The sequence below is a fragment of the Thunnus thynnus genome, chromosome 2, assembly GCF_963924715.1.
Source record: "Thunnus thynnus chromosome 2, fThuThy2.1, whole genome shotgun sequence".
NCBI lineage: Eukaryota > Metazoa > Chordata > Actinopteri > Scombriformes > Scombridae > Thunnus > Thunnus thynnus.
Genome location: NC_089518.1, coordinates 19772472 through 19796183, shown reverse-complemented (window position 1 = coordinate 19796183; position 23712 = coordinate 19772472). Strand labels below are relative to the sequence as shown.

Here is a 23712-nt window from a genome sequence, read left to right as displayed (position 1 = left end):
CAGTGGAAATCTGTACTTTGGTCTGATGAATCCACATTTGAGATTTTTGGTTCCAACCACAATGTCACAATGTCAATGTCTTGAGAAACAGAGAAGGTATTAAACAACACAAGGTGAGATGTCAGGTTCTCAAAGATGATTTTATTTTTATGTGTGTTTTAGGACAAAAAAGCTTATAGTGGATGTGGTTCGGATTCAACCTGGAGAGACTTTGCCTGAGATTCTTGACACCCCTGCCTCTGCCCCACAGGTGATGTTGTCTTTCTTTTTGTGTTTCCTTGCCCATTTCCCAAACAGCCATTTTCATCTGTCAAAGGAATATTTGCGCTGATTCTGACACTTCTTATTCGACTTTGTCATGAAGGAGTCAGAGCATACTAAGATTGTAGAGCGCCGGGCGGTTCAGGATGCTCAGACACCAGAAGGTCTGAAGAGCAGCCCAGCAGTACTAGAGGACAGCCAGCTTCCCCTCGAACAGAAGAAGAGGAAGATCCAAAGGAACCTTCGTAACTTGGAGCAGGGTGGCCTCGTCACTGCTAGTAACAAATACCAGGACCTCATTAATGACATATCAAAGGTTCATAAGCAGCTCTTCATCCACATAGAAAGATGCATGTTTCAAATGATAACTTGTTAATTCTGTTCAGCTTCTGACTTTGTAAAAATGTGATATAACCTGTAATTTGACAGGACATTCGCTACCAAAGACGCTACAGACAGAGGAGGAAGGCTGAGCTGGTGAAGCTCCAGCAGACACTGACGGCACTCAACTCCAAAACAGCCTTCTACCAGGACCAGATGAACTATTACGATACCTACATCAAGACCTGCCTGGACAACCTCAACCGGAAGTGAGTTGTACCTTCTTTTCATACACGTGACAATGAAGACTTACGAAATATTTGTTCTCGCTGTTTGTACATAATGTTTGTCCTTCCTGCATCTTTTTGTGTTGTGTGGGTATTTTGATGGATGGGGTGAGATTTATTGTGATTACGGTATTTTGTGTATCCAGGAATTCACGCAGATCAATAAAACTGGACAGCAAAGGAGACGACAAGGGCAGTAAGAAGTGGAAGCCACAGTCTCTGAAGTACACTGCAGCAAAGCTGCATGAGAAAGGAGTCATTTTGGAGATAGAAGGACTTCAGACAAACCAGTGAGTCGAGCTGTTCATCACTTTACAGCTGTCAAAAAGGGCTATTTCACTATTATAATTAAAAAACTGAGCTATTTTCATTGAAACACTACTGTTTTAATTGAAAAATAATTTTTTCCTGACCCTTCAAACCATTCTGTAAGATATTTTTATTCTGCCTCGTCATTATTGCAAGTCACCATATATCACCATTTAACACTTTTAAAATTGCCCACATATGTACAATATTATAAGTAATATAATTGGCCATTTATTGGCCAGTGCAAACAAGTATGACTAAAGATTTTTCATACATTAAGTGGAATTTACTGAACAAGAAATGGTCTTTCTATCAGTTTAGTTGGATCTTTAGAGTGATTCCTTTTTCCTCAAGAGGAGGAAAGATGTGTCTATTCAAAGAATTGGAACTTGGCTGTAAACTGGCTTTGATGAAAGGTGGATGTGCCTCGTCAGCTTTCTTTGTGTTGGGGGAAAAAAAATACCATTAGGGGTTTTGTTAAATGATATCTGTCTTCAAGCTCCACCTCATCTGTTATTCTGAAGACTATTAATATGCTCTTTACTCTGTTTCAAATGTCAGTTAAACTGTGACTCTGCAGCAGTGTGGAAAAGCAGAGCAGCTGTAGATTAACAAAGAAATATAAATGTAAAAAGTGCGTCTTAATCACAAATGCAAATGTGTCAAATACTGCAGATTCATCACTCGTATTGTGGAAGTATCAAAACCAACTATTTTATTTTTGTGTTTCTGTAGTAATATGAATAGTTTATAGTGAATGATGATCCTCTTTTTCCCACTTTGTTGTCACTTTTAAGTTAATCTCATGTTGTTGTCCGTTTCTTCGCTCAGGTTCAAAAATGTCATGTTTGACATTTCACCCACTGAGGAAGTCGGGGATTTTGAGGTGAAAGCCAAATTTATGGGAGTCGAGATGGAAAAAGTCCAGCTTCATTTCCAGGTAAACATTAAACGTCCCAGTGCGTCAGAATCTCACGAAATGAAGCATGTCACTGGCCAACACTAACACATGATGACAGATGGTTCACTTTCCTGCTCTCATGCATGGAGCATGGAAACAAAGCAATTATTTTTCAATTCACACTGCAGTAACAGACGTGTATTCATGAATTCTCTTCATATGTTTATGTATTGAATATAAAAAGATATACAGTTAATAATTGGTTATATAACTGAATTCACTTCCATGTAGTCAGACCTACCAAATTAGATCTGTAGCTTTATGAATGAAGAGATTTGCTTGTGTGTCTCATCACGTCTCCTGTATTTTGTGTCCAGGACCTCCTTCAGCTGCAGTACGAAGGCGTGGCCGTCATGAAGATGTTTGACAAAGCTAAAGTCAACGTCAATTTACTCATTTTCCTCCTAAACAAGAAATTCTATGGAAAATGAGAAAGTAAAAACACGAAAGAGAGAAAAGAGCGGAGGGGGAGGATGTGCCTTCTGACAGTAATTCGTTTGCTGAACAAAATTAATTTTGTCAGAAAACATCAGATGGTGCAAGACGGTGTTCTGTTTCATCTGATTTATAATTTGATGAATCAAACCAAAATGAAATGTTGTTACTGTTCAATTAAATATTTTGTTTTGTGTGTTTTGTTTTTGTTTTTTTTCCACATGGTGATTGTAAATGTAATGTATTTTTATGAATTAAATCATAATGGTATTCATGTTTTGTATGTAAAAGATCCTTGGAAACACACTGTTATTGTTACGTCGTATGTCGAAAAAATCTATAAGGGTTGAATGGAAATTTCAGAAGAAGCAGTACTGTCAGAACTGGAGCTGTGGAGCATTTATGATATACTTTAGTTTACCAGTGCCTTTTTAATTAAAGCATCTAAAGAAATATGTTTTAATTAATAAAACATTTAAACATTTTAAAAGCTACAAGTGATGTATTTTAAATATGTATTATCAGTGTATAAGTGATTTCAAATTCTTGAAGATTGTGCATAATAAATTACACATGTCCAAAATTATTTTTTTTCTCATCTGTTAATGTTTTATGAGAGTATTGATGCACATTATTCCTTTGTGATGGGGAGGAGATCTTGTGCAGTGAAGAGGAGGCGGAGTGTCAACACAGGACTGTAATAACATGGTTGATGCTGACAGAAAACACTTCAGTGACTCGTCTGGCAAACATACAGTCATTCCAACACTTGTCGGTGTAAAATAGAGGAAATAAAGCCATGGTTCACTTGTCAATATGGCTGTTGGTATTGTTTTCTCTCCAAAGCTCAGCATTACCCTTTCAAAATGGTAAGTTGCTTTATTTACCTTAAACTTATGACATATCAGGTTATTTTTTCTATGACCACAGTATGTACAGTATTTGATTTAGCTCTGTGTGTTACAAATGCAGTAATGCAACATTCTTGGTATCATCATTGATTTGTTCTAGAGATCATGTGACGATAATTAATTTAAGTCCTTGTTTATAGCTGTACCAATATGTAGAAATGGTCACTGCTACACCAGTGGTACAAATATAAAGAGTCAAGAGTAATGAAAAATTATTTTAAAGGGTTGGTTCGCCCAAAAAAACAAACAAACACACAAAAAAAAAAACATTTCTCAGTCTTGGTGGTGGTCATGTGAATGTTTTGGAACAATTTCTTTTACTGAAGAAATGGTCCCTTTTAAAAATGTTTACAATGAGGTTTGTAGATTATCTCAACATGTTTAATTTTGTGTAATTTGTCGTTGAGATGAGGACCACAAATAATATTTCATTACCTACTCTGTAACATCCTCCACTGTATTGAGGTGGAAGCAAATATTTCAGATCAAAACTATGAGTAAGTTTTTTTAAATTGTAATTTCGATGAATTCTGTTTGGGGAGAATCGTTTCCTGTTATATAACTTTGAAAAGTAGATTGCATCTGCTCTTCAGTCAGAAGAGCATATTTACAAAAGGAGCCGCCTGAAAACAATCTTGAAAACGTGTTCTGTGTTTTTGTGTCTCTTTAAAGGCTCATCGCCCTTTCTGCGGACTTTTTCTGGTCGTGCTGTGATGGTCACTGAGGACCCTGACGACTACATCGACCTGTCTGTGTTGGACAGTATGGATGATGACAGGGGTTCCGGCTCAGAGTCTCAACAGGACCCGGTTAAAAAACACCGTCATCCCCAGAAGCAATTTTTAATCTCAGAGGAGGCCAAAAGGTTTCTCCAGGGTGGCCTGGCAACCGGCTTCGTCCCCACCGTATACACCCTCGTCTTCATCATCAGCGTACCCCTCAACCTCGTTGCCATGGTGATGTTTGTGCATCACATCCGTCCCAGAAAGCCAGCAGTGATCTACATGCTGAACCTGGCCTGCGCTGACCTACTGTTCGGCCTGCTCCTTCCCTTCAAGATATCTTACCATTACCATGGCAACGACTGGATCTATGGCTCCTTCATGTGCAGGGTCGTCACAGCGGCCTTCTACTGCAACATGTACTGCTCTGTCCTGCTCATGACGTGCATCAGCATAGACCGTTTCCTGGCTGTGGTCTACCCCATGAACTCGCTGACGTGGCGCAGCCCTCAGACGGCTTCAGCTGTGTGCGCCTCCATGTGGCTGCTGGCGCTCGGAGGAGTGTCTCCTCTGTTGATGTCAGGGCAGACCGTCCATCTGGCAGACCTGGGCATCACCACCTGCCATGATGTGCAGGATGCGGAAAAACTACAAACTTATTATCTCTACTTCTTCCCCATCTACTCCTCCGTCTTCTTCTTCATCCCGCTCATCTTCACAGTCGTCTGTTACGCGCGTATTATCCGCGCGCTGGCAGCAGCCAATGTGGAGAACCGCTCCAAGAAGTCTCGAGCTGTGGTGATGGCTGTCATCGTGCTGGTGGTTTTCGTGGTCTGCTTCACGCCCACCAACATCATCCTGATGGCTCATTATGTTCAACTGTCCCACAAGTCAAGTGACACTTCATACCAGGCGTACCTGCTCTCCATGTGTGTAGGGAGCCTCAGCTGCTGTCTGGATCCGGTCCTCTATTACTTTGGCTCCTCTCAGTGCCAGAAGCAGGTGGCGGCGCTGCTCAGGTGTAGGCGACTAGCGCGAGAAGACAGCAGCTCAAACACACACAGCACGAGGACCAGCGGGAGGACAGACAGCACCAGGTCATGCAAGATGGAGAGTGTTCAAACTGGTCTGCATGGGAGCCAGTACAGCAGGCTGGTGGCTTGAGTACACAGACATGAGGAGCCTCGAACTTGCAGTGTGTAACACATCAAAGTCAACGTGCATTTGAATTATTTCAATTTAAATGGTTTGGGTTGGATCAGAAGACATTTTTAAAGAAGTTTTGGTTTGGTGAAGAGTTTGTTCAGTACCTGGTAGTACTGGATTTTTTTTTTTTTTTTTTTTGGCACTTATACTATAAATGAGCTTATTTGCTGTATCATTGTTTACACTTACATTAAGAAACCAGTTTGCTTTTTATTATTTTTTTTAATCATAAATTACTGTACATCCTCCGGTATAACAGTGAGTGATCAGTCGGATTAATTTCACAGAGTAGCCACTCTTTTCGGATTTCTGTTTCTCATTCTTATTTTCAATGAATTATGGGAATTAAACTGTTTAGTGTATAGTAATAAAGTTTTAATCTAAAAAGAATTACATGTAATCCAGTTACCACATTATTTCAAGACCAAAAACTGGTGGTTTTCATAATGCAATACTACACTATATCATAAATCGTTACAAGTCTGTTGAATCGTTAATCACTTGATGCGGTGGCTTAAACAAAGCCAAAAATATATGTGTGTGTAAATAGCAAAGTTTGTGCTACAGCAGAGATAATTTAGTCAAAAAAAAAACTACTATGTTTATTTTTGATGAATACAAATGTTTCTCTCTGGTCTTCTTGCTCACTCTTTACTCTCCTTGTCGTCTGGGCACAGCTCTGAAACACAGGAAAACACAAAGAGATAAACTGAGAAAGAACACAAAAAGCAAGTTAATATGACGTGATGCCATTCAGTTTTCCTGAGCATGCACTTGCACTTCATGGCATTGCTCCCAAAAAACAAATTTGCTGTATAAGAACATGCACATTCATGTATAATGTTGGATTTCACATTACAACATCTCCACCTTGTGGCAGTTTGTGTCACACAGGTCCAGCTTTGTTTTAAACTGCACTTAATATGAAAATGGTGAAGAAGAAGAACTAGTGAATGAGGAGCTACTGACCTGTTTCGCCATCGTAGCTGTGGACGTTCTCTGGGAAGTTCAAACACCCGACCTGTTTCTTAAATATTTCAACATCTTTGGGATCTATTTCTCCAGTCCTTGCTGAGAGAGAAGGCAGAATTAAAAAAGTATGGAGTATGCACATTTAAAATGATTTTAAAAGTGTGTTAAGGGCAGGACTTACTGAACTGCAGGATGTATCTACCAGTGACATCCTCATTTCGAAAGGTGTCTGTCCACAGCAGGCAGTCAGAGCACGACTGCAGAATATGTCCTTTGTGATCTGACAGGTTTTCTTTAAAAGCAGACAGCAGAGTGGCGGATTATTATCATACATTATTTATATTTCTATATGGGTATGTGTTGTGGATATCTTTGCCCCTCCAATTTAGTCAAAAGATACATTTCAGCTTAATCCAGTATGTCATAATGTGCCCTCATAAGTCATTTTAATAGCTGCTTCATCTTATTTAAATCTAACGTCACCAGTCTGATGTTGACTTACTGCGAAATGTGGTTGCAAGTCCTGAGACTGTTGCATTTACTTCACCCATAATACAGCGATTACTGTGAAACAACAATAAGTTGTGACTGAACATTTAACATGTGTTTCTTAAAATTACACAGTTACAAACTCTTCATTATGGATGATTCTACTTTACATATTCAATTAACCAAATCACCAAACCTACAAGCAGTGATCTCCCCAACGTAGTGTCACAATTTGACTGTCGGAGGTGGGAGACAAGTCTATCCAGGAGCTTTTCAGAGACTCCATTGCCTTGTGGTACGGCTTTGGGTCGCCAGCCCCCATCACATACACCCATTTTCCAAATATCTGCATGCAACAGGTCAATATTTATATATTAAAAGTAACTGATTGTGATCATTGATAATTCAAATCAGCCATCACTGTGATAAATAAGACAAGAAAAAGGATCATAAGCACAACTCACCAGTTTGGGGTCCTGTGGCATAAAAGGTTTGACCAGGTCCTTACAGTCAGGTGCAGACTCATCGCTGACGGATGTGAGAGCCAACAGAAATACAATAACAGGCAGAGCCATAGTCAGACAGAGAGAGAGACAGCAGTACTGCAGAGTATGTTGCTGAAACTGCAAAAGAAAACCTCTAATGCTGATTCATTTTCCCTCTGGGGCTTCAGACAAAAAAAAAAAAAAAGTTGTGCTAGTGCTAACATGGGGGGGGGGGGGGGGGGGGGGGGGGGAGTAGGAGGGGGGTGGGGGGTGGGGGGGTTTTACATGCTCAAATGCACCAGTGAAGGTTTTTTAATGACTATGCAGAGCAATGCTTTTGCTCAGCACTGAATGGCCGGCTCAACCCATGCTGCTGCCCTTGAATGAACTCAGGCAAAGTGCCATGACTTGATGTTCAAAAAGGGACCTGAAGCAGCTTTTCTTCTGCATAACGAAGGTTGTTTTCCCCTGTGGGGGATGTGTGGACTCCTTGTGGCGATGATTTAAACGTTTAACGTCTTCTTTCCTAACAGTGAAGTTACCCAGCAACAGCCTTAGTTTCTGTGAATAGCTGTAGTAGTAGATGTGATGAAGCATTTAATTTAATGGGTCAGCAGAGTATCTGAGAACTCCCATTGTGATCGAAAAACAATAAAGGAATGTTGAAGATCGTACGAATCTGAGGCCAAACTCTTTTTCTGAATAAGGGTGGAAATAAATGACTAGAACGCTGCACACAGTGAGACTGAAAGCTATTTTATTTACCTTATACAACCAGTTGATAACAGTTATCTGCTTTTTTACAAACTAAATTGATTTACAATAACTGAGGCATTTAAGTGCATTTGTCAGCCACCATTGTACCAAATACTAATCAGATTTCACATATCCTACACAGTGATAAGACTGCACATTTCAACCAAATACCACCACCAACACATTACTGACCACAGATCAAACATGACACGACACCATCATCTTGAATTTATTGCCTTTGCTAAAACTGACAACAAATGAGAAGTATCTCCCCGGCACAACATTATATATCAGTGCACATGCAGATCACATTACAACATTATTTAGTATATGTTAAGCTGGATTTGTTCGGGCTGTTCAGGGGGCTACAACACGTCTGTGCTCTGCTTTACTCTGCAGTCGGCTCAGTAGCAGTTTGATCACTCTCTGTATTCTCGGCAGCAGGTGCAGCAGCTTCTCTGTCATCTGGACACAGATCTGAAATAAGAGGAAATCACAGAATAGTGAAGAAAGCAGCGTAAAGACAATTCACTTTGATATTTTAATTGGGTGCAGAGCTGAAATGACGGCTGACCTGTGCCTGTAAAGTGGTACTCTGGGAGGAATTTCAGACACTCTGCCTGCTTCTTGAAGGTCTCCAATTCAGACGCCTCCAGATTGCCGGTCCGTGCTTTAAAAAGAGGAGCAAGAGGAATGACACAAGGAGGTGAGTGGGAAGCCAAAGGAGAGAAGACAGAAAACACAAACAAATGTCAAAGTAGTACCTGAAAATATGGTTTATTATTACTCAAATGAGAATAAAAAAGTTAGCCTTACTGAAGAGGAATAGGTACCGTCCCTTTGATTTTCCATCAGGGAGGAGGGTAGTGTCTTCAGACAGGAGGCAGTCAGAACAAGTCTCATAGTATTTCCCATCGTGATATGAAGTGTGGCCATTGATATTAACTGTGAGACATCAAGAGAACAAAGCGTCCACATAGATGTAACCATAAAGCTGATAGTAGCTTCAAAATTTAAATATTAAAACCAGTTCAGAGTGGCTCACTGTAGACATGAGTTTTTCTATTTTCATGGATCTGTTTGAATTAGTGCACAAGAAAACACCATTAAAAAATCAGCTATGAGGAGCCCTTTGTGACTGATTTCTTATTAAATTCTCCCATTCCTCTGTAATGTGCTTTTTTACATTACATTGCACAGCACAGAGAGAGATCAGGGTGTAAAATGAAAAATACTGTCAATATATTCCAGATACATACAAGTGGTGTGACTGGTCATTCCTGTGACGGTGGCATTAGCTAAACCCTGGAGGCACTTATCTTCAGTTCTGTAATGTGAAAAAAAGAGTAATAATCAGCATTAACCCATCAATATATAATCATAACTGTGAGCTCTAAACAGCTCTCTCATTTGCATTTGAAAGAAGACAGAACAATATGATATACAATACATAAAGTCATGTGACCGAGCATTTGTAGCGTCCTTACAAACGGTCGGCCCAGTAGATAGTGATGAGTCCGCTGTCTGAAGAAGCCGACAGCTCCACCCAGGAGCTGTTCACTGACACCAAGTCACTTTTCAGGCCTGGCTCGTCCCACGACCCCACATGCAGCACCCACTTCCCATAGATCTGACACACACACACACACACACACACAATGAGTCATTATATTTTATTTTACAACAGAATATAACAGGATAAGTGCCCTAAAGTCTGTGGAGGTTAGGATGATATTTTTAAATACTCAGAAAGGACACTTAATATTGTTGAGATTGAAAGTTCATTCATGACCTTGGAAACAGTAGATGGCAAAAAGAGAAGAAATAGATAATTGAGACAGCATGAATGAGAAAATGCTCAGAAAAATGGAAATCTTCAATTCCATAATAACTGGGACTCATCTGCTGAGTGAGATTGTTTTTATCAACAACTTCATATTGGTTTGTTCTTTGCTAGGAAGAAGGTACATAATGCAGTAGCCTTGATGACCACACGAGTTACATGAATGTGTGTGAGAAAATGGGACATGCTTGAGGTTTAATAATGCAAGATGATAAACCAAGATCATAAAAACAGACAGCTACACAGATGCACCTGAAAGTTATCCTCAAGAGTGATGCAATGACAATGCACATTTGAATGTGATCAAAACAGAACTCAGCTATGCAGGCACGTTAACACACAGCGCTGTGCATCCGAGCCTCCTCACATACAAACAGTAAGACCAGCTCAGAAAAAATGACCAGTCATACTCACGGGGCTGTGGCTGTCCAGTACCAGAGGCTTAACCAGCTCTTTACAGTCCAGTTCAGATGCGGCACCCAAGGAGGTGAGAGCCAGCAGAGCTACAACCAGCTGTGCAGCCATGGCTCGAGACAGCAGGCAGCCACAGAGCGATACTAATGTCAGGGATCCTGCCAGCTAGATCCTCCTGAAAGGAACAAGGGGAAGTGTTGTGTAACAGTGGGCCGGCCCACACACACACACACACACACACACACACACACACACACAAACCTCTTCTCCTGGAGGGAAGGAGCGGTTCACTTTTCACATCCAGTCAGCAGGGGCCTGTGTTCTGTTTATCCCGTTACATAACAGCCAGCTGGCAGAGTGTGAATAGCAAGACCCCTGCGTCTTTCAATGTGCAAACACACCCCCCAGACAGCATCACTCACACACACACGCACACACACACACACAGATACACAGAAATATCTCCCTTCTGGGCTCACTTCTTAATTCAACAACAGCAAAACATTTCAGAAACTACATTTGTTGTCTATGAATGCATTAATACATCGAAGAAGCTGGACGTCGGCATGTCTGACATCAAGTAGCTTTTTGTTTGCTCAGAGCAGATTCAAGCTTATGTAACAGTTTAAAATGAAGGGAGCTGATAGACAGTCGCACTGCGGCCTAGTATCCACCAACCACAGTGAGAGGGACTGGGAGTGTGCTATCTGTAAAAACAAAATAGAAAACACCACAAACAAAAGAAACACAGACTAAATAATGTGCCAACTCCCAGGACACCAACTACTCCTGTGACCGGAGGCCACCACAAACCGCAGTACTAGAAAGAAAAAGACCTACTCTAAAACCAATAAATAAATGCTAAGAACAATGATTAAAAACTAAACTTAAACCTAAAATAAATGATAGCCAGCGCTGCCTGTCGAAACAAACACAGCACTATTAAAACTGACCCACGATTAAAGGTGCAACATATGACATTCAGCCCCACTAGATGTCTCAGACCAAAACAAATGTGTGTGTCGTTTACTCAATACAGTTGGAAAAAAGGGAAAAAAAGAAAGCAGCCCCTGAACAGACAGCTCACAAAACTCAGTTTAAACTGTCAAACTAGGCAGTGCTGATCAAATATAGATCAAGATTCAGTTACTGAATTGGCTGTTTCTCACCTCAAATGTTTTCAGAGACATATATAACATAAATATATATATATACTGTACTGTTTAGCTGTAATATGTGAAATTTGTGACCTGGCCGCCATGTTGAAAACAGACACAGGAGGACATGGAGGGACTCACATGCACTAATATGCACATGCAGCTGGACCAGCTATCAAAATAAAGAACAGAGAGGCTCGGATTACAGCACACACACAGAGGGAGTGTGACTTCATTCTCTGCTCAGGTCGCCATTACTCCACTATATCTTCACATAGCAAATAGTTGTTTGCTGACATCTAGTGGGGCTGAATGTCATATAGTGCACCTTTAAAGGATATGTTCACAGTTTTCTCCATGCTACACTCACATGTACATAACATGCACTTCCTCCAACTTTCCAGCTCAGAGACTGGTGGTTTATTTCTTATAGAAGGAATAAATAATTACTGTAATTATGGTAAAAGTGTAACAATTCCCATATGATGGCACAACAAGATTGTTCATGTGCCTCCTGTGAAACATGAGGGCCAATCGGGAACTTGTCAGCTGTGTAATGTTGTGCGTGGCTGATGTTGGGGGAAAAGTTGACCTGGTCAAACTCCAAGATGAGGACAGAGTTTGTTTGCACGATGCTATTTGTCAATAATGGGACCTAAATCACTGATCACATTTAATTGCCCCATGTCTAGAGTATGTGGATCTATTCTGGCTTTGTGTTTGTGTTTTTGCTCAGTTTTTGATACAAGAGATGATGAAATAATCAGAATTAAATCTTTATGGATATTGTAAGGGAAGGTTATGTAAAGCACACGGTATATGCAGTCCTCACTCTTTCTGAGAGTGCACTGACAGTAGTGTTATGTAACACACAGAAACCTCATCCAGATGCCACATTTTACTTTTAATGGATTTTGGGGATCCTCAAGCCATATTGAAGTTTCATTTTGCAGTAAATGTTTTTGGATATTCGTGGTAAAATGAGTCCCTTTAGGGAATGTGAGGTGGTTGTCGTGAATGTAAATTTGAGCCCAGTCAATGGAAGTAAGAAAAAATTGCACTGCTCATTGGGGATGAAAAGCCACCATCTTTCTCTTCTTTCAGGGAAAATCACGACACGGTAAAACAACTTGTGAAAGGGCTGCACTCCGGCAACAGTTTCTTACAGCCGTGTAAAACTACTGCTCTCCATCCTTCAAGGGGCCCTCTGACAAGTTGACAACATGAAAAGACCAGTGTTGAGGTAGAAGAAGCATGAAGGATACAATCAGCCAGTCCACAGCTCTGCTCACAGTATTTCCATCTTTGACTCCAACCATAACCATAAAAAACGTCACTCCTTTAACTTTGTTGCAGCTTGTATTGGCCAGTGTTTTGCAGAAATCACAGAAAGTTTGCTGGAAGTTACTTCTACAGTGTCAGCTACAGGAAAACATGAACGCCAAGAGACATTAAGTACAAATGGATTACATTTATGCAAAATGCAAGCATGCAAACGACATACATAAGCTTTATTTGCATAAATGAAAGGTGGTATCCACTGTGATTTATGAATCTGACAGTAAATTTGAAATTTATTCACTTCTCTTTAATGCAACAAAAAAGGAGTTGCTGTAGATAACAAGTCTAGTATGATAAATGACTTTAACAGGCTAAGTAGCTCTTTGTTTTGATATGATAGTGACAAACGTTAAAAATCTGTAATCCCTCTTGTCTCACTTTAAACCTCCTGCAAGATGAAAAAGGTGTTCTCTTCACATCTATAAAGACATCTGTGATACACACAAGTGGTTATGGGACCTAAAACACATAAACAACAGTTCATTGGAATACAAATTTGACTCGTGGTGTAACTTCAGGTGTCAGGATAGTCTTGAGGAGTAGGTGACAACGGTCCCTTGTTGACTCTATCGTTCTCCCTCCTTTAATCTGTGGCAGCCTCTTTCTCATCAGGACACAGGTCTGAAATAGAAAATCAATCTGATAAGTGCCAATAAGTTACCCACAATGGTTACTGCTGTGTGTGTAGTAGTGAAAAATCTCACCTGTGTGTCCTCCAAAGTGGAAGTCAGGGGCGAAGCCGAGGCACGCAGCTTGTTTCTTGAATTCCTCCAGATGAGCATCATCCAGTTTACCGGACTTTGCTGTAAGGCAGGGAGGAGGAGGGAAAAATTAATGTTACCTCAGTCAAAAACTATGTAAAATACAAAAGCACGGTTTTCACATGGGTGTGCAGATAAGACACTCACTGAAGAGGAAGAGGTTTTTGCTTTTTTGTGTTTCCCCAGTGGTGGAAAGTGACTCAGCGTGGTCTGACCAGACCATGCAGTCAGGACAGGTCTTCAGATTAATCCCAGTATGTTCATGACTGGTGATGTTAAAAGTAACTATGAGATATAAACAGAGGTTTAACATATTGTTATGCACTCAGAACGTTGCTTGTAATTGTTATTTAAAGCACATAAAATGATATGCATCAAAATCTACTTACATGTAACCGTGGTGCCGTTCACTGTGTAAGTGGAATTGACGGTCCCATGAACACATTTTTCACCTCTTGTAAGGACAAATAAAAAAGAAAATTAGCACATGAGAACTTTTGTGAGTTTCACCAGTTACTTCGTGGCACTGCCTTAAAGGTAAAATCCATTTTCAAAAGATCAACAATTACACTTTGTCTGCCCAGGTGAGGGTCAAATCCTCACTGCCAGCGATGGGTGAGAGTTCAAGCCAAGAGTTGGTGATAGTTTTAAGTTCCTTCAGGCCCTCTTCAGTGGATGTTGTTCCAACATGGTATATCCATTTTCCATGAACCTAGACATAGATGTGCAAAATTAAAACCCATATTTAAAAAAAGTTTGCATGTAGGTGAAACTAGGCAAACTAATCTTGGGGCAAAGAACTAAGATTCCTCCTCAGCTGCCCAAATGAACATTGACACATGTTTTTCTTGCTGTAATCATTCGTCCTGTTCATACCGGCTGTTAAAAGATCCCTCCCTTCGTAATGAACTCTCAATGTAAGTGATGGGGGACAAAATCTACAGCCCTCCTTCTGTGCAAAAATGTTTAAAATTTAAAATTTTATTTGAAGCTAATATGAGGCTTCAGACATACAAATTAGTCAAATCAAGTCAATATCTTTCGAAGTTATGTCTTTTTAGTGCCAAATGTCCTCTTTTTGTTACGGTCCACTGCAGCTGAACAGGAAAACACTGTCCGTCGAAACATAAAAACAGGATTTTTTACTAAAAAGACTGTAACTTTGGAGGACATCAACTTTACGGAGGAACGATTACAGCGAGGAAAACCTATTTGTTCATATGGGCACCTGACTGTTGTTTTAGGATACACTTTAAGAATATACACATTTGATGCATATTTTTAGTCCATAGCCTTCAAATTTCTTAAAAATGTTATAAGCATTTATTAAAGCAACACTTAGATTTGTAGATTCCAAACCACCCTGATAGTCTATAGTTTTAGGTGTTTTCAGTATGGCATGGACAACAACTTTCTTCAGATATGAAATCAATCACAGTGAACCTTTAGTCACCTGTATTTTTGTATTTTGGTGTGTTCAAGTTCTTCAGGGAAACTCCAACATGTGAGGCATCAAATTTAGCTGTTAAACAGCAACCTCTCACATTCATATTTACCTCGAGCAGCTTGACTTTCTGAAAACATATCTGGTGGGTGGATGCAATGTTTTTTTTTTTTGGTTTTTTTTTAACAGCTGGCTCTAAAACCCCAGATGTTGGAGCTTCATGAACACAACACCAAAATATTACCAAGCAATAAAAAATGTAAATTATAATTAAGCCAGGGAGATCCTTTAAAATAAAGAGAACTGGATGCTGCTTTACACTTGATGTAAACGCTGAGGACAACGTACCTGGCTTCGATCCTCCAGAGTTTTAGTCAGCTCCTCACAGTCTGGATCAGCCGCAGCAGCCAGAGAGGAGAGAGCCAGCAAAGCTAAACAAAACTGAACAGACATGATTAGAGGTCAAATGACAGCCAACTGGATACTGTACCTCAGCAAGAACAGGACTCCTACTGGGAGGCTATGCGTGATGACTGGCAGAGGGGAAGCTGCATAAATATAGGGGAGAGAGAGAGAGAGAGAGGGAGAGGGAGAGAGAGAGAGAGGGGGAGAGAGAGAGAGAGGGAGAGAGAAAGAGAGAGAGAGAGATTGGGGGTTGAATAGGGACATGGGAGGTGGAAGGACAACAGTGTGTTTGTTTTAATGGTTGTTATTGAGGTTACTGAAATGAGACTCCCATAGAAATGGTAAGATTGTGTAATACATGGTCCAAAGAGATCAAAGAGTGTATGCACACAAGGAATTTTTGATACTGTTTTTCTTCAGATAACCTTCTCTATTTGCATTTGTTGCATAGGAGATAGTGATAGAGTGCATATATGATAAACGTTGCATGTATCTGTGTATAAAGAAAGGCAGGTTTTGTTTTTGTTTTTTTTTGTGCTACATCATACTGCAGAGAGAAATAATGTGGTCTTCTTTGCGGTTCTGCCAGAGGCTCATTCACATTCCCTCCTACTGTCTTCTGTTGGGCAGGATGAATTATTCCTTGTGTGGGGGATCCAAGTCTCACTCTTTCTTTCTCAGTGTGTTGTGTGTTTGAGAACAGAAAGAGAGGGAGAAATGCACTCACGCAATATGCAATATAAAAGATCACATACTCTAAGGTATAAGGTATATACTGTATGTTATATAATCTACATGCAGAGTTGACAAATTGGCCTTGCACACTTACAGGGATGAGTAAAAAAAGTAAAATAAGAATTGCAGGGCTTGACTATGCTGAAGCTACATTCTTTTTTAATGGTTTAACCTGTAAGGAGGTGCCTGCTGCTGGGTTTAACAACATGCTTACAATACTGTATCTACTGTACAGTAAAGTGTGCTCTTATTTCACTATGAGTTAATATGCACCACCAAAGCCAGAAAAATATTTCTCCTATCTTTTACTGGATTCCAGCTACAGTGTAACTCAAATGATTCCCCCACTGATTTCTCCAGCTAATGTGATTTGTGCTCTCTCAATGGAAACGAGCCAGTAAAGCATGAGACAAGGGAAGACGAAAACTTGGGTACAGTATGGTGGTGTTTCTCTGAATAGAACATGTTTCAAACTTAATATTTGTTCACTTTTATGCCCCTTGTGTTTTTAGTTCTTTTAAAAAAGAACTTTGATTTATCCAGGGAGACTTTGTTGAGAGCCAGGCTCTCTTTTACAGGAACACTCACACAGTTCACACCTGGAAGCTGCCCAGTTGCTGCCTGGCTAGCCACCAAGCAGCTCCATTGGAGCAGTTTTCCCTTTCCTTACCCAGATATATCAGGTGGTGTCAGGATGAATCTGAATAAATCCTTTTCACTTTATCCTGTTACTTTGGGTGATCAAACCGGCAAACTTCTTTTCACATGCTAATATGTAACGCATTGTTCCTTCAGTTAGTACAGAGTGGAATTCAAAAAGTAGTACACAAAAGTATACATTTGGCGGATCAGTGTCTTCGTTCTTAAGTGTCGTCACATTGGAGACACTGCTGTGCTTTTATATACAATACAAGGAGCAGATTGGACCAGAAGCATAACTTTGTGATAAAATCATTTTGTCTACAAACACACTTGAACACAATGTCAAACAGCTGCGTTCCCGTGTGTACACACAGTCCTCACAAATGAAAAGAGTTGACACGTTGACTAAGGGAAGAGAAGCTTTATACCAGCATATTCAAAACCCATGAAATACTTCTCTGTATATTTACAAAAACATAATACAAGAATAAAAAAGAGAAAATGAACACATCACAAATGGAGTCCCACGTACTGCCACAAAACAGAAAACATGATCCAATTTACAAATGCGTCTTCTTGTACTCCCACTTATGGCTTCAAACTAACACAAAAACAAATAAAAACATCATCTGTTCAGTCGTGATGGTGCATCATCAGTCCATCCCTCCCTTTTTGCTAGAATTCTCTCCAGATTTTTCTTTAAATAATAATAATAATATCAAATACACATACAAGACAGGGGAGCTACATTTGTGAGCTGTACACTTTGCAGTAAGGGAGGGGAAAGGAGAATGTTCACAGGCACATAGACCTTTTTGTACACGATGATCATACATCTTGGGCAGTGAAAAAAGTTTAAAACATTGATTAAAAACAAGCTTATTTTAGCTTTCTGTACCAACTAACATCTCATATCACACTGAGATCACAGTTTATCCGGATGACATTTAAGTATGAGTGACCAAAGTGACTTTATAAGCTTGTGTCGTACAGTTTACCGCTCATCTGTCTTTGATTCTTCTCTTACTTTGATAATTTAAGTCCGGAGAATGTTGGCAGCAGGAATTTAGATGTGCATTTGTTTAGCAAATGTGGCGCAAACTGATAAATCATACTGATCAAGGTTTAAAGTACTAGACTTGAGAGAGGCCCCGGCAAACAAAACCAACCAATCATATGGCTACAGGCTCAGTGTCCCATTTTGTTAAACAACATGGTCACATAATGTGTTTGTGTAGTTAACAGAAAGTAAAATTATCCAAAAAAACAACAAAAAAAACCAAGGGTTAACCTTTGCACATAGCTTTTTTTTTAATCCTGACTGCCCTCAGCAAAGTGGCTGATCTGATATGATTTAAGCCTTGAACACAGCTCCTTCTTTTACTCAATAACCATTCAATGTGAAAATGCAAACACATATTTCAGGTTGAGCTGAGGACTTCCTGTAAATGATGTTTATAGACTGAAAAATGCTGACTTTGATCTGCACTTCATTTGCCTCAGCAGGCCTTGAAAACACATGATACAGCGTGAAAAGATGTTACTTGGGGTTAAATTTGATCTGTGTTATAAATCTGTCGTGTATTGTATTGAGGAAGAAAAAAAAGCCATCTAAACAGACAGAACTGATACAAATAATCATAAGCGTTGTGTGTTTAAATTTGTGGAAAATAACATGTGCCATGGTAATACAGCAGACTGTAACTGACAGCGACATGGTAATCAAACAGGTATTTGCTGACCCCCGGAGGAAGAGAGGTCAAACAAATCTTAGCACCTCCCCTGAAATATACTGGATTTATGACCTGACCACATTTTATAATAGATCACTGAACTCTATGCACTTGATCAATGCTTGCACTATCACTGGTTGCACTTTATTGCTTACCAAATTTCCTAATCTTGTAAATATTTTTTGTATCATGAAATCCAATAAAAGATATTTAAAAAAAAGATTTTACATTTCAACATCTGTGGCTGAACATCAAGATAGAAATAATAATAAAAAAAAAAAGCTCAGACGGCAGGACAACTGATTCCCAGACCCATAATATAAAACATAAAACACAGTGTAAGTGGTGGTCTTAAAAGATCTAGACAACCACAATGTTGAAAAGACTTCACGCATATCTGCACAAGCCTCAAATAAACCTTATGGTAATATGATTGTGGCGTCTCTCCAATTCTCTTCCAGTAATGGATTAAGAAATTTGTCAAGAAAAGACAACAGATGTTCCATGTGACAAACCAGTTATATTAAATTTTTTACCATCAATCAAAAAGTGTCTTTAAATCCTTGAGAATTTAAACTTTAGGATAAATAGGATACTGGCCTTTTGTTTTTGGGCATGAAATCCGTGATATGACATCAGTCTGTGACTGGAGCGTGTGCACAGTCTCTCTCACGCACACACACACACACACACGTACGCACACACAGACACGCACACACACACTGTACACAAATATACCAGGGTTCAACCTCCAAGTGGTTTACATTTTGGTTCCTTTGTACAGTCTCATAGTTACAGAGGAAGAACTGATGAATGTAGCAGAGTCATCACTTAGAACGGGAGAAGAAACAGGTGAGAAGAGACATGGACAGAAACCATGGAGGGGAGATGTGTGTGTGTGTGTGCGAGAGATGGGGGGGGAGGGCGGGGGGTTAGTAGAAGGACGGAGGCTGGGGCAGCTGTCCCGACTGGGCAGGTGGTGGTGGTGGTGGTGGTGGAGGAAGAGTCACTGGCCTACATGACATCACATCCTGTCTCTGCTTTTTACCAATCCACACCAGCTTACTGAGCGACTGACCAACCCACTTCCAGAGCCTTCACACGCTCATCGTCATGTTTGGAGAATACTGCAGAAAGACAGAGAGAGATGTGTGTGTGTGAGAGAGAAGCATTTTCTTTTAGTTGTACATCAGTATCCTCAATTAGAAATACCAAATTGCAAGGGATAAATAAGAAACGCTCTCAAGCATTAAAAGTTTTACCCTGTGGTGAACCTATTTTTGAGATCCTTCTAATAATTTCATGCAGATGATGACTCACACTTTCATTCTGAAAAGGGTTAAGGAAGTTTCCACCCATCTCTCCATCCTCTCTTGGGGTTCCCGGCTGGTTACTCATACTTAGGTTACCAGGAGAGTTCTGCACGAAGGTGAACACAGTAAGACGTAGCATAAACAATGCTTGTGTATATACATGTCTAATTTACAGGAATATTTTCTCTTACCTTGGGGAGACTGTCCATATCACCAGACCCTGAGAAGAGCAAGTACATAAATAACACAAATCATCATAATCAATCAAACACTCACTGTACAGTCACTTCATTTTGCATACATTATCTTACAAATTAGGTAAAAAGATACACAGTCAAACACAGATATTTAGTGTCAATGCAGCAAACGTAAGCTGCCTGTTCCTGTACCTAATGATCCATTCATGTGATGAGGCTCCATTCCAGCCATTCCCCCCAAAGGACCATCGCCACCTGCACCCATAGGGAACTGACGGGAACATGAACAGGAGAAAATGATAGACAGGGAACAAAATCCAACATTAAAGAATAAAATACATACAGAACAGTGCAAAACACAAATGATTTACAACCAATGATACAATAAAAGTGCCATAAAACAAAAGCAAAAAGCACCAGATCACTCACGACCACATGACGGATTCCTCTTTAAAAACTGTTTGAATTTGAGTTTAAAATGATCTCAGTTACGGTTCATTTTGAGTTCTGTGAGTAAGGAGCTCCACATGTTGATCCCCTGAACAGTAAGTACACTAAGACACAGTGATGTACAGACAGAAGAAAAGATAATGCCTCACGTTTGGTCGGCTTCCTCCTGGAGGAACTGTGTTTATCATAGTGTACATGTTGTCGCCGGAGTTAGTTGAATCTGACAAAAAAAAATGGAAAAACAGAATAAGAGGACAAAAGAGCATAAATGTATGTATGTATACACACACACACACACACACACTTTACCTGCTGGACTTGGCATTATTGGGGTCCCAGGTGGCCCCCCGCCTCCCGGAGGTCCCTGAAATTACAGTTTGGCTATTGTAAGATTTATTCATGAACGAATTAACTAAAGCCTGTTCAGCTGGTGACCACAAACAGTCTTAACTCAAACATACATACCACATAACTTCCTGGAGATGCAGAAGAATAAGGGGTCTACAAAAATACAGAATGAAAATTTTAAAAGAAACAAAATAACTGTTAAAACTTTCTGTCGGTTGTGTTTTGTTAGAGCACTTACAGAATTGGAGTTTGGAGGATTTGGCCAGGGTCTACCCCCACCAGGTCCCCTGAAATACACACACACAAACACACACTTTAGTTTTCTGCTTTTGGTGAGTTTCTTTGTTTCCAGTTCATTTGGGCTGAGTTGGCAACAACAAGGTCTTCTGTTGCCAGAGAGAGGTGATGGGAACAACAAGTAAAAAAAAAACCCACACACCAAAAAAAACCCACAAATAAAAACACAAAAAGAAGACAAAAAAAAGAGGAAAGCTGGCACCCAGCTCCACTTTCAGATCCCCAAGAGCTAAGAACACACAGTAGAGTTGGAATTAAAAGGGACATAAAGGAATAGCTGACTGCATCTACTGTAGTGAGAGATTAAGGACATTTGCTGTTGATTGTTGTCTTTCTGAGTGAAGGAGATGTGGGATGTGCATTTACATTTTAAGAGAGAGACAGAGGAGGGAAAAGGAATATTTCTCTTCTTTTTTTTCCATTTTATCTGCACAAGTAGCCCTGTGCTAGTCACTGTATGCCTGCGTGTGTATGTGTGTGTAGAATACAGTAGGTAGAAACCACTCACATGTTCATGCCAGGCATCCCAGGACCAACCAGTGCATTCAGCGGTGGCCTCATCCCACCTCCGTAGCCCTGGAAAAAAAAAAAAAAAGCCAAAATGCTCTCGGTTATGTCAACAAGAGAGTAACTATCCACACATATCCACACAAATCATTTGCTCCTGTACCTGGGGCCCTAGTGGTACCATGCCTCTGGGTGGAGTCATCCGCTGCATTGGTCCTCCCATATTTGGATGTCCTGAAATACAGACAAACAGTCATATCGCAATCGGCTATTGGTTTGTTCCAGGATAGTGTAGAGTTTATTCTCTCACTGTGATTTATTACTGGGAAACTGTTATTTGATCACATGTGGCCTGTCTATTATCGTGAAACAACTTTTGTCACTGCCTGCTGAACTCTCTCTTCAAACAAGCACATTCGCTTTGTGTATTTTTGTGTATTACACTCTTTAGTAAGACACTGTAGTCTTTCAAAAGCCCAGGAGGAGATCAATTTCAGTTGCCTCAATTACACAATTTCTTCCGTCTTTCCTTCTAATGTCTAATTGAACAGTAACTGAACATCCTGAGTCTTTCATGCACAATTTATATGATGTCTGGAGGAGTGACTAGTTTGTGTAAATGTGGGTGTACGGATTATGACTATTTTAAAAAAAAGTATTATCAACAAATACCATGAAGAGACAAAACCAATAATGGATTTATCCTGCTAACAAGTACTGTCTGCTTCTTCTTATATCTCATCAAAATAGCAAAGTCGTGTATAAAACGTCGTCCCAGTGCATGCTCAGGGACCTCTGCTGTGACTCTCCAGAGACTGAAAAAATACAGTTGTTGAATTGTTTCAGCAGCCATATTAATAGTGATGAAGGAATATGTCAGCCAGTGCAATTGCACGGCTCTTTTAATGTGTTTTTTATAGTTTCTAGATATCATCATGAGCTCTAATAGGCTGAGACAGAAAATACTTGTTTGTTAGTTTTCATCTCTCTAAGGGTATATTATGATATCAAAACATAATATAATGCCAGAGCTATCTTTCATTGAAGCAGATGCTGACTGAGCACATAAAGCGTGCTGTATTTTCACTGTGTTTGTGTGTCTACAGTATGTGTACCTTGCTGTCTTGTGGGGTCCATTCCACTGGGCAACATGGGCTGGCTACCTGGGACGCCTCCAAGTCCCTACAGAGAGGAGAGGATCCATCATCAGAATTATCCTCAGTGTCACACAGATACTGCCCGTTTCCACTCTCCACAGTTATGTCTTCTGCCTGTAGGTGTCAGTGTGGCTCTTACCTGATTGGGTAATCTGAGGGGTGGTCTGGGTCCTCCAGGGTATCGAGGTGACATAAATGGCTGAAAAAAACCCCAAAACAAACCAAAAAAACAAGCATAAATGCAGGTTGAATCAATCAGGGTTAGAAATACTGTGTGCACAATCTATCACATGCATGACAAAGACAGAGCCTCTAAAAACTTGCTCTTGTCATTCTATCAAAGGCTTCCATAACAAAGTACTACATCATGTTTTACTGAGAGGGGATTATCTTTACAGGAAATGTATTCAAATAGTATCTACATACTTCTTTCTGTATATAAAAAAGCAAATGTTCCACCTGTCAACCTCTGCAGAAATATATGTAATATAGGCTTATCTACAGTGCTGGTATTTTTTCATTCTCCAAAACAGGAAACCAACCAGGACTACTGTGTGTGTGTCTTTTATTGAGTTCTGGGCTCATTTTTCTTTAACAACAGTTCCATGACAGCAGAGCGGTGGAAGTCAACCACATTTTCATTGGACTGGATTTATGGAAAAAAGAATGAGAGAATAAAGGATGAGGTTTGTTGATAATGATGTCAGTCTGTGTGTTAACAGTGCAGAGTGTTGGCAGTATGTGTCAGTAGCTCTTCTGTTGCTGCGAGTGTGTTTCCACTTGTCCTCCCCGCAAGACAGTAGCAATGCTGTTGCCATGTCTGCTAAAATGATGCCACCGTGGTAAGAAGAGC

General features: G+C 40.1%; 5 protein-coding genes across 6 annotated transcripts in view; 2 read left to right on the top strand and 3 right to left on the bottom strand.

Moving 5' to 3' along the window:
• The window catches only part of iqgap2 (IQ motif containing GTPase activating protein 2), a 37268-nt gene extending 34108 nt beyond the window's left edge, over nucleotides 1-3160 (top strand). For both annotated transcript variants that reach the window (XM_067608268.1, XM_067608259.1), the window contains 6 exons: nucleotides 163-250; nucleotides 365-577; nucleotides 691-851; nucleotides 1016-1159; nucleotides 2010-2118; nucleotides 2457-3160. In XM_067608268.1, coding sequence (XP_067464369.1) covers nucleotides 163-250; nucleotides 365-577; nucleotides 691-851; nucleotides 1016-1159; nucleotides 2010-2118; nucleotides 2457-2570 — 829 coding nt within the window. In that variant the 3' untranslated portion in view covers nucleotides 2571-3160. The remainder of the gene's footprint in view (nucleotides 1-162; nucleotides 251-364; nucleotides 578-690; nucleotides 852-1015; nucleotides 1160-2009; nucleotides 2119-2456) is intronic.
• An 83-nt stretch (nucleotides 3161-3243) lies between these two features.
• Nucleotides 3244-6049, top strand: f2r (coagulation factor II (thrombin) receptor). The gene is made up of 2 exons (XM_067608280.1): nucleotides 3244-3443; nucleotides 4158-6049. Exons 1-2 carry the CDS (start codon nucleotides 3374-3376, stop codon nucleotides 5369-5371), a joined length of 1284 nt encoding a protein of 427 aa, XP_067464381.1. The 5' UTR covers nucleotides 3244-3373; the 3' UTR covers nucleotides 5372-6049.
• Nucleotides 6050-8099: 2050 nt separating this feature from the next.
• Nucleotides 8100-10555, bottom strand: LOC137195726 (saxitoxin and tetrodotoxin-binding protein 1-like). Its single transcript, XM_067608314.1, has 6 exons — nucleotides 10373-10555; nucleotides 9603-9745; nucleotides 9375-9442; nucleotides 8932-9060; nucleotides 8690-8785; nucleotides 8100-8592 (listed from the first exon to the last, which is right to left on the bottom strand). Exons 1-6 carry the CDS (start codon nucleotides 10481-10483, stop codon nucleotides 8504-8506), a joined length of 636 nt encoding a protein of 211 aa, XP_067464415.1. The 5' UTR covers nucleotides 10484-10555; the 3' UTR covers nucleotides 8100-8503.
• A 1857-nt stretch (nucleotides 10556-12412) lies between these two features.
• On the bottom strand, nucleotides 12413-15610 carry LOC137195735 (uncharacterized). The gene is made up of 6 exons (XM_067608325.1): nucleotides 15424-15610; nucleotides 14201-14343; nucleotides 14021-14085; nucleotides 13779-13916; nucleotides 13575-13673; nucleotides 12413-13491 (listed from the first exon to the last, which is right to left on the bottom strand). The coding sequence occupies exons 1-6, from the start codon at nucleotides 15526-15528 to the stop codon at nucleotides 13454-13456; spliced, it is 588 nt and encodes a 195-aa protein (XP_067464426.1). The 5' UTR covers nucleotides 15529-15610; the 3' UTR covers nucleotides 12413-13453.
• A 1653-nt stretch (nucleotides 15611-17263) lies between these two features.
• Nucleotides 17264-23712, bottom strand: part of ssbp2a (single stranded DNA binding protein 2a) — a 54168-nt gene continuing 47719 nt past the window's right edge. Inside the window, exons 6-17 of the mRNA XM_067608302.1 lie at nucleotides 22999-23058; nucleotides 22818-22884; nucleotides 21866-21936; nucleotides 21704-21771; nucleotides 21137-21185; nucleotides 21016-21051; nucleotides 20860-20914; nucleotides 20700-20770; nucleotides 20293-20371; nucleotides 20095-20123; nucleotides 19911-20009; nucleotides 17264-19717 (exon numbers count right to left, since the gene is read on the bottom strand). Coding sequence (XP_067464403.1) covers nucleotides 19688-19717; nucleotides 19911-20009; nucleotides 20095-20123; nucleotides 20293-20371; nucleotides 20700-20770; nucleotides 20860-20914; nucleotides 21016-21051; nucleotides 21137-21185; nucleotides 21704-21771; nucleotides 21866-21936; nucleotides 22818-22884; nucleotides 22999-23058 — 714 coding nt within the window. The 3' untranslated portion in view covers nucleotides 17264-19687. The remainder of the gene's footprint in view (nucleotides 19718-19910; nucleotides 20010-20094; nucleotides 20124-20292; nucleotides 20372-20699; nucleotides 20771-20859; nucleotides 20915-21015; nucleotides 21052-21136; nucleotides 21186-21703; nucleotides 21772-21865; nucleotides 21937-22817; nucleotides 22885-22998; nucleotides 23059-23712) is intronic.

What these genes read in the sequence shown, in the direction of transcription:
- f2r (XM_067608280.1), top strand. Translation starts at nt 3,374, where the DNA reads ATGGTTCACTTGTCAATATGGCTGTTGGTATTGTTTTCTCTCCAAAGC. An exon ending in AGCATTACCCTTTCAAAATG is followed by an intron (nt 3,444 to 4,157) that starts GTAAGTTGCTTT and finishes GTCTCTTTAAAG; the next exon opens with GCTCATCGCCCTTTCTGCGG.
- LOC137195726 (XM_067608314.1), bottom strand. Translation starts at nt 10,483, where the DNA reads ATGGCTGCACAGCTGGTTGTAGCTCTGCTGGCTCTCACCTCCTTGGGT. An exon ending in ATCTACTGGGCCGACCGTTT is followed by an intron (nt 9,443 to 9,602) that starts GTAAGGACGCTA and finishes TTCACATTACAG; the next exon opens with AACTGAAGATAAGTGCCTCC. An exon ending in ACGGTACCTATTCCTCTTCA is followed by an intron (nt 8,786 to 8,931) that starts GTAAGGCTAACT and finishes CTCTTTTTAAAG; the next exon opens with CACGGACCGGCAATCTGGAG.
- LOC137195735 (XM_067608325.1), bottom strand. Translation starts at nt 15,528, where the DNA reads ATGTCTGTTCAGTTTTGTTTAGCTTTGCTGGCTCTCTCCTCTCTGGCT. An exon ending in CTCTGGAGGATCGAAGCCAG is followed by an intron (nt 14,344 to 15,423) that starts GTACGTTGTCCT and finishes ATCTATGTCTAG; the next exon opens with GTTCATGGAAAATGGATATA. An exon ending in CTCACCTGGGCAGACAAAGT is followed by an intron (nt 14,086 to 14,200) that starts GTAATTGTTGAT and finishes TGTCCTTACAAG; the next exon opens with AGGTGAAAAATGTGTTCATG.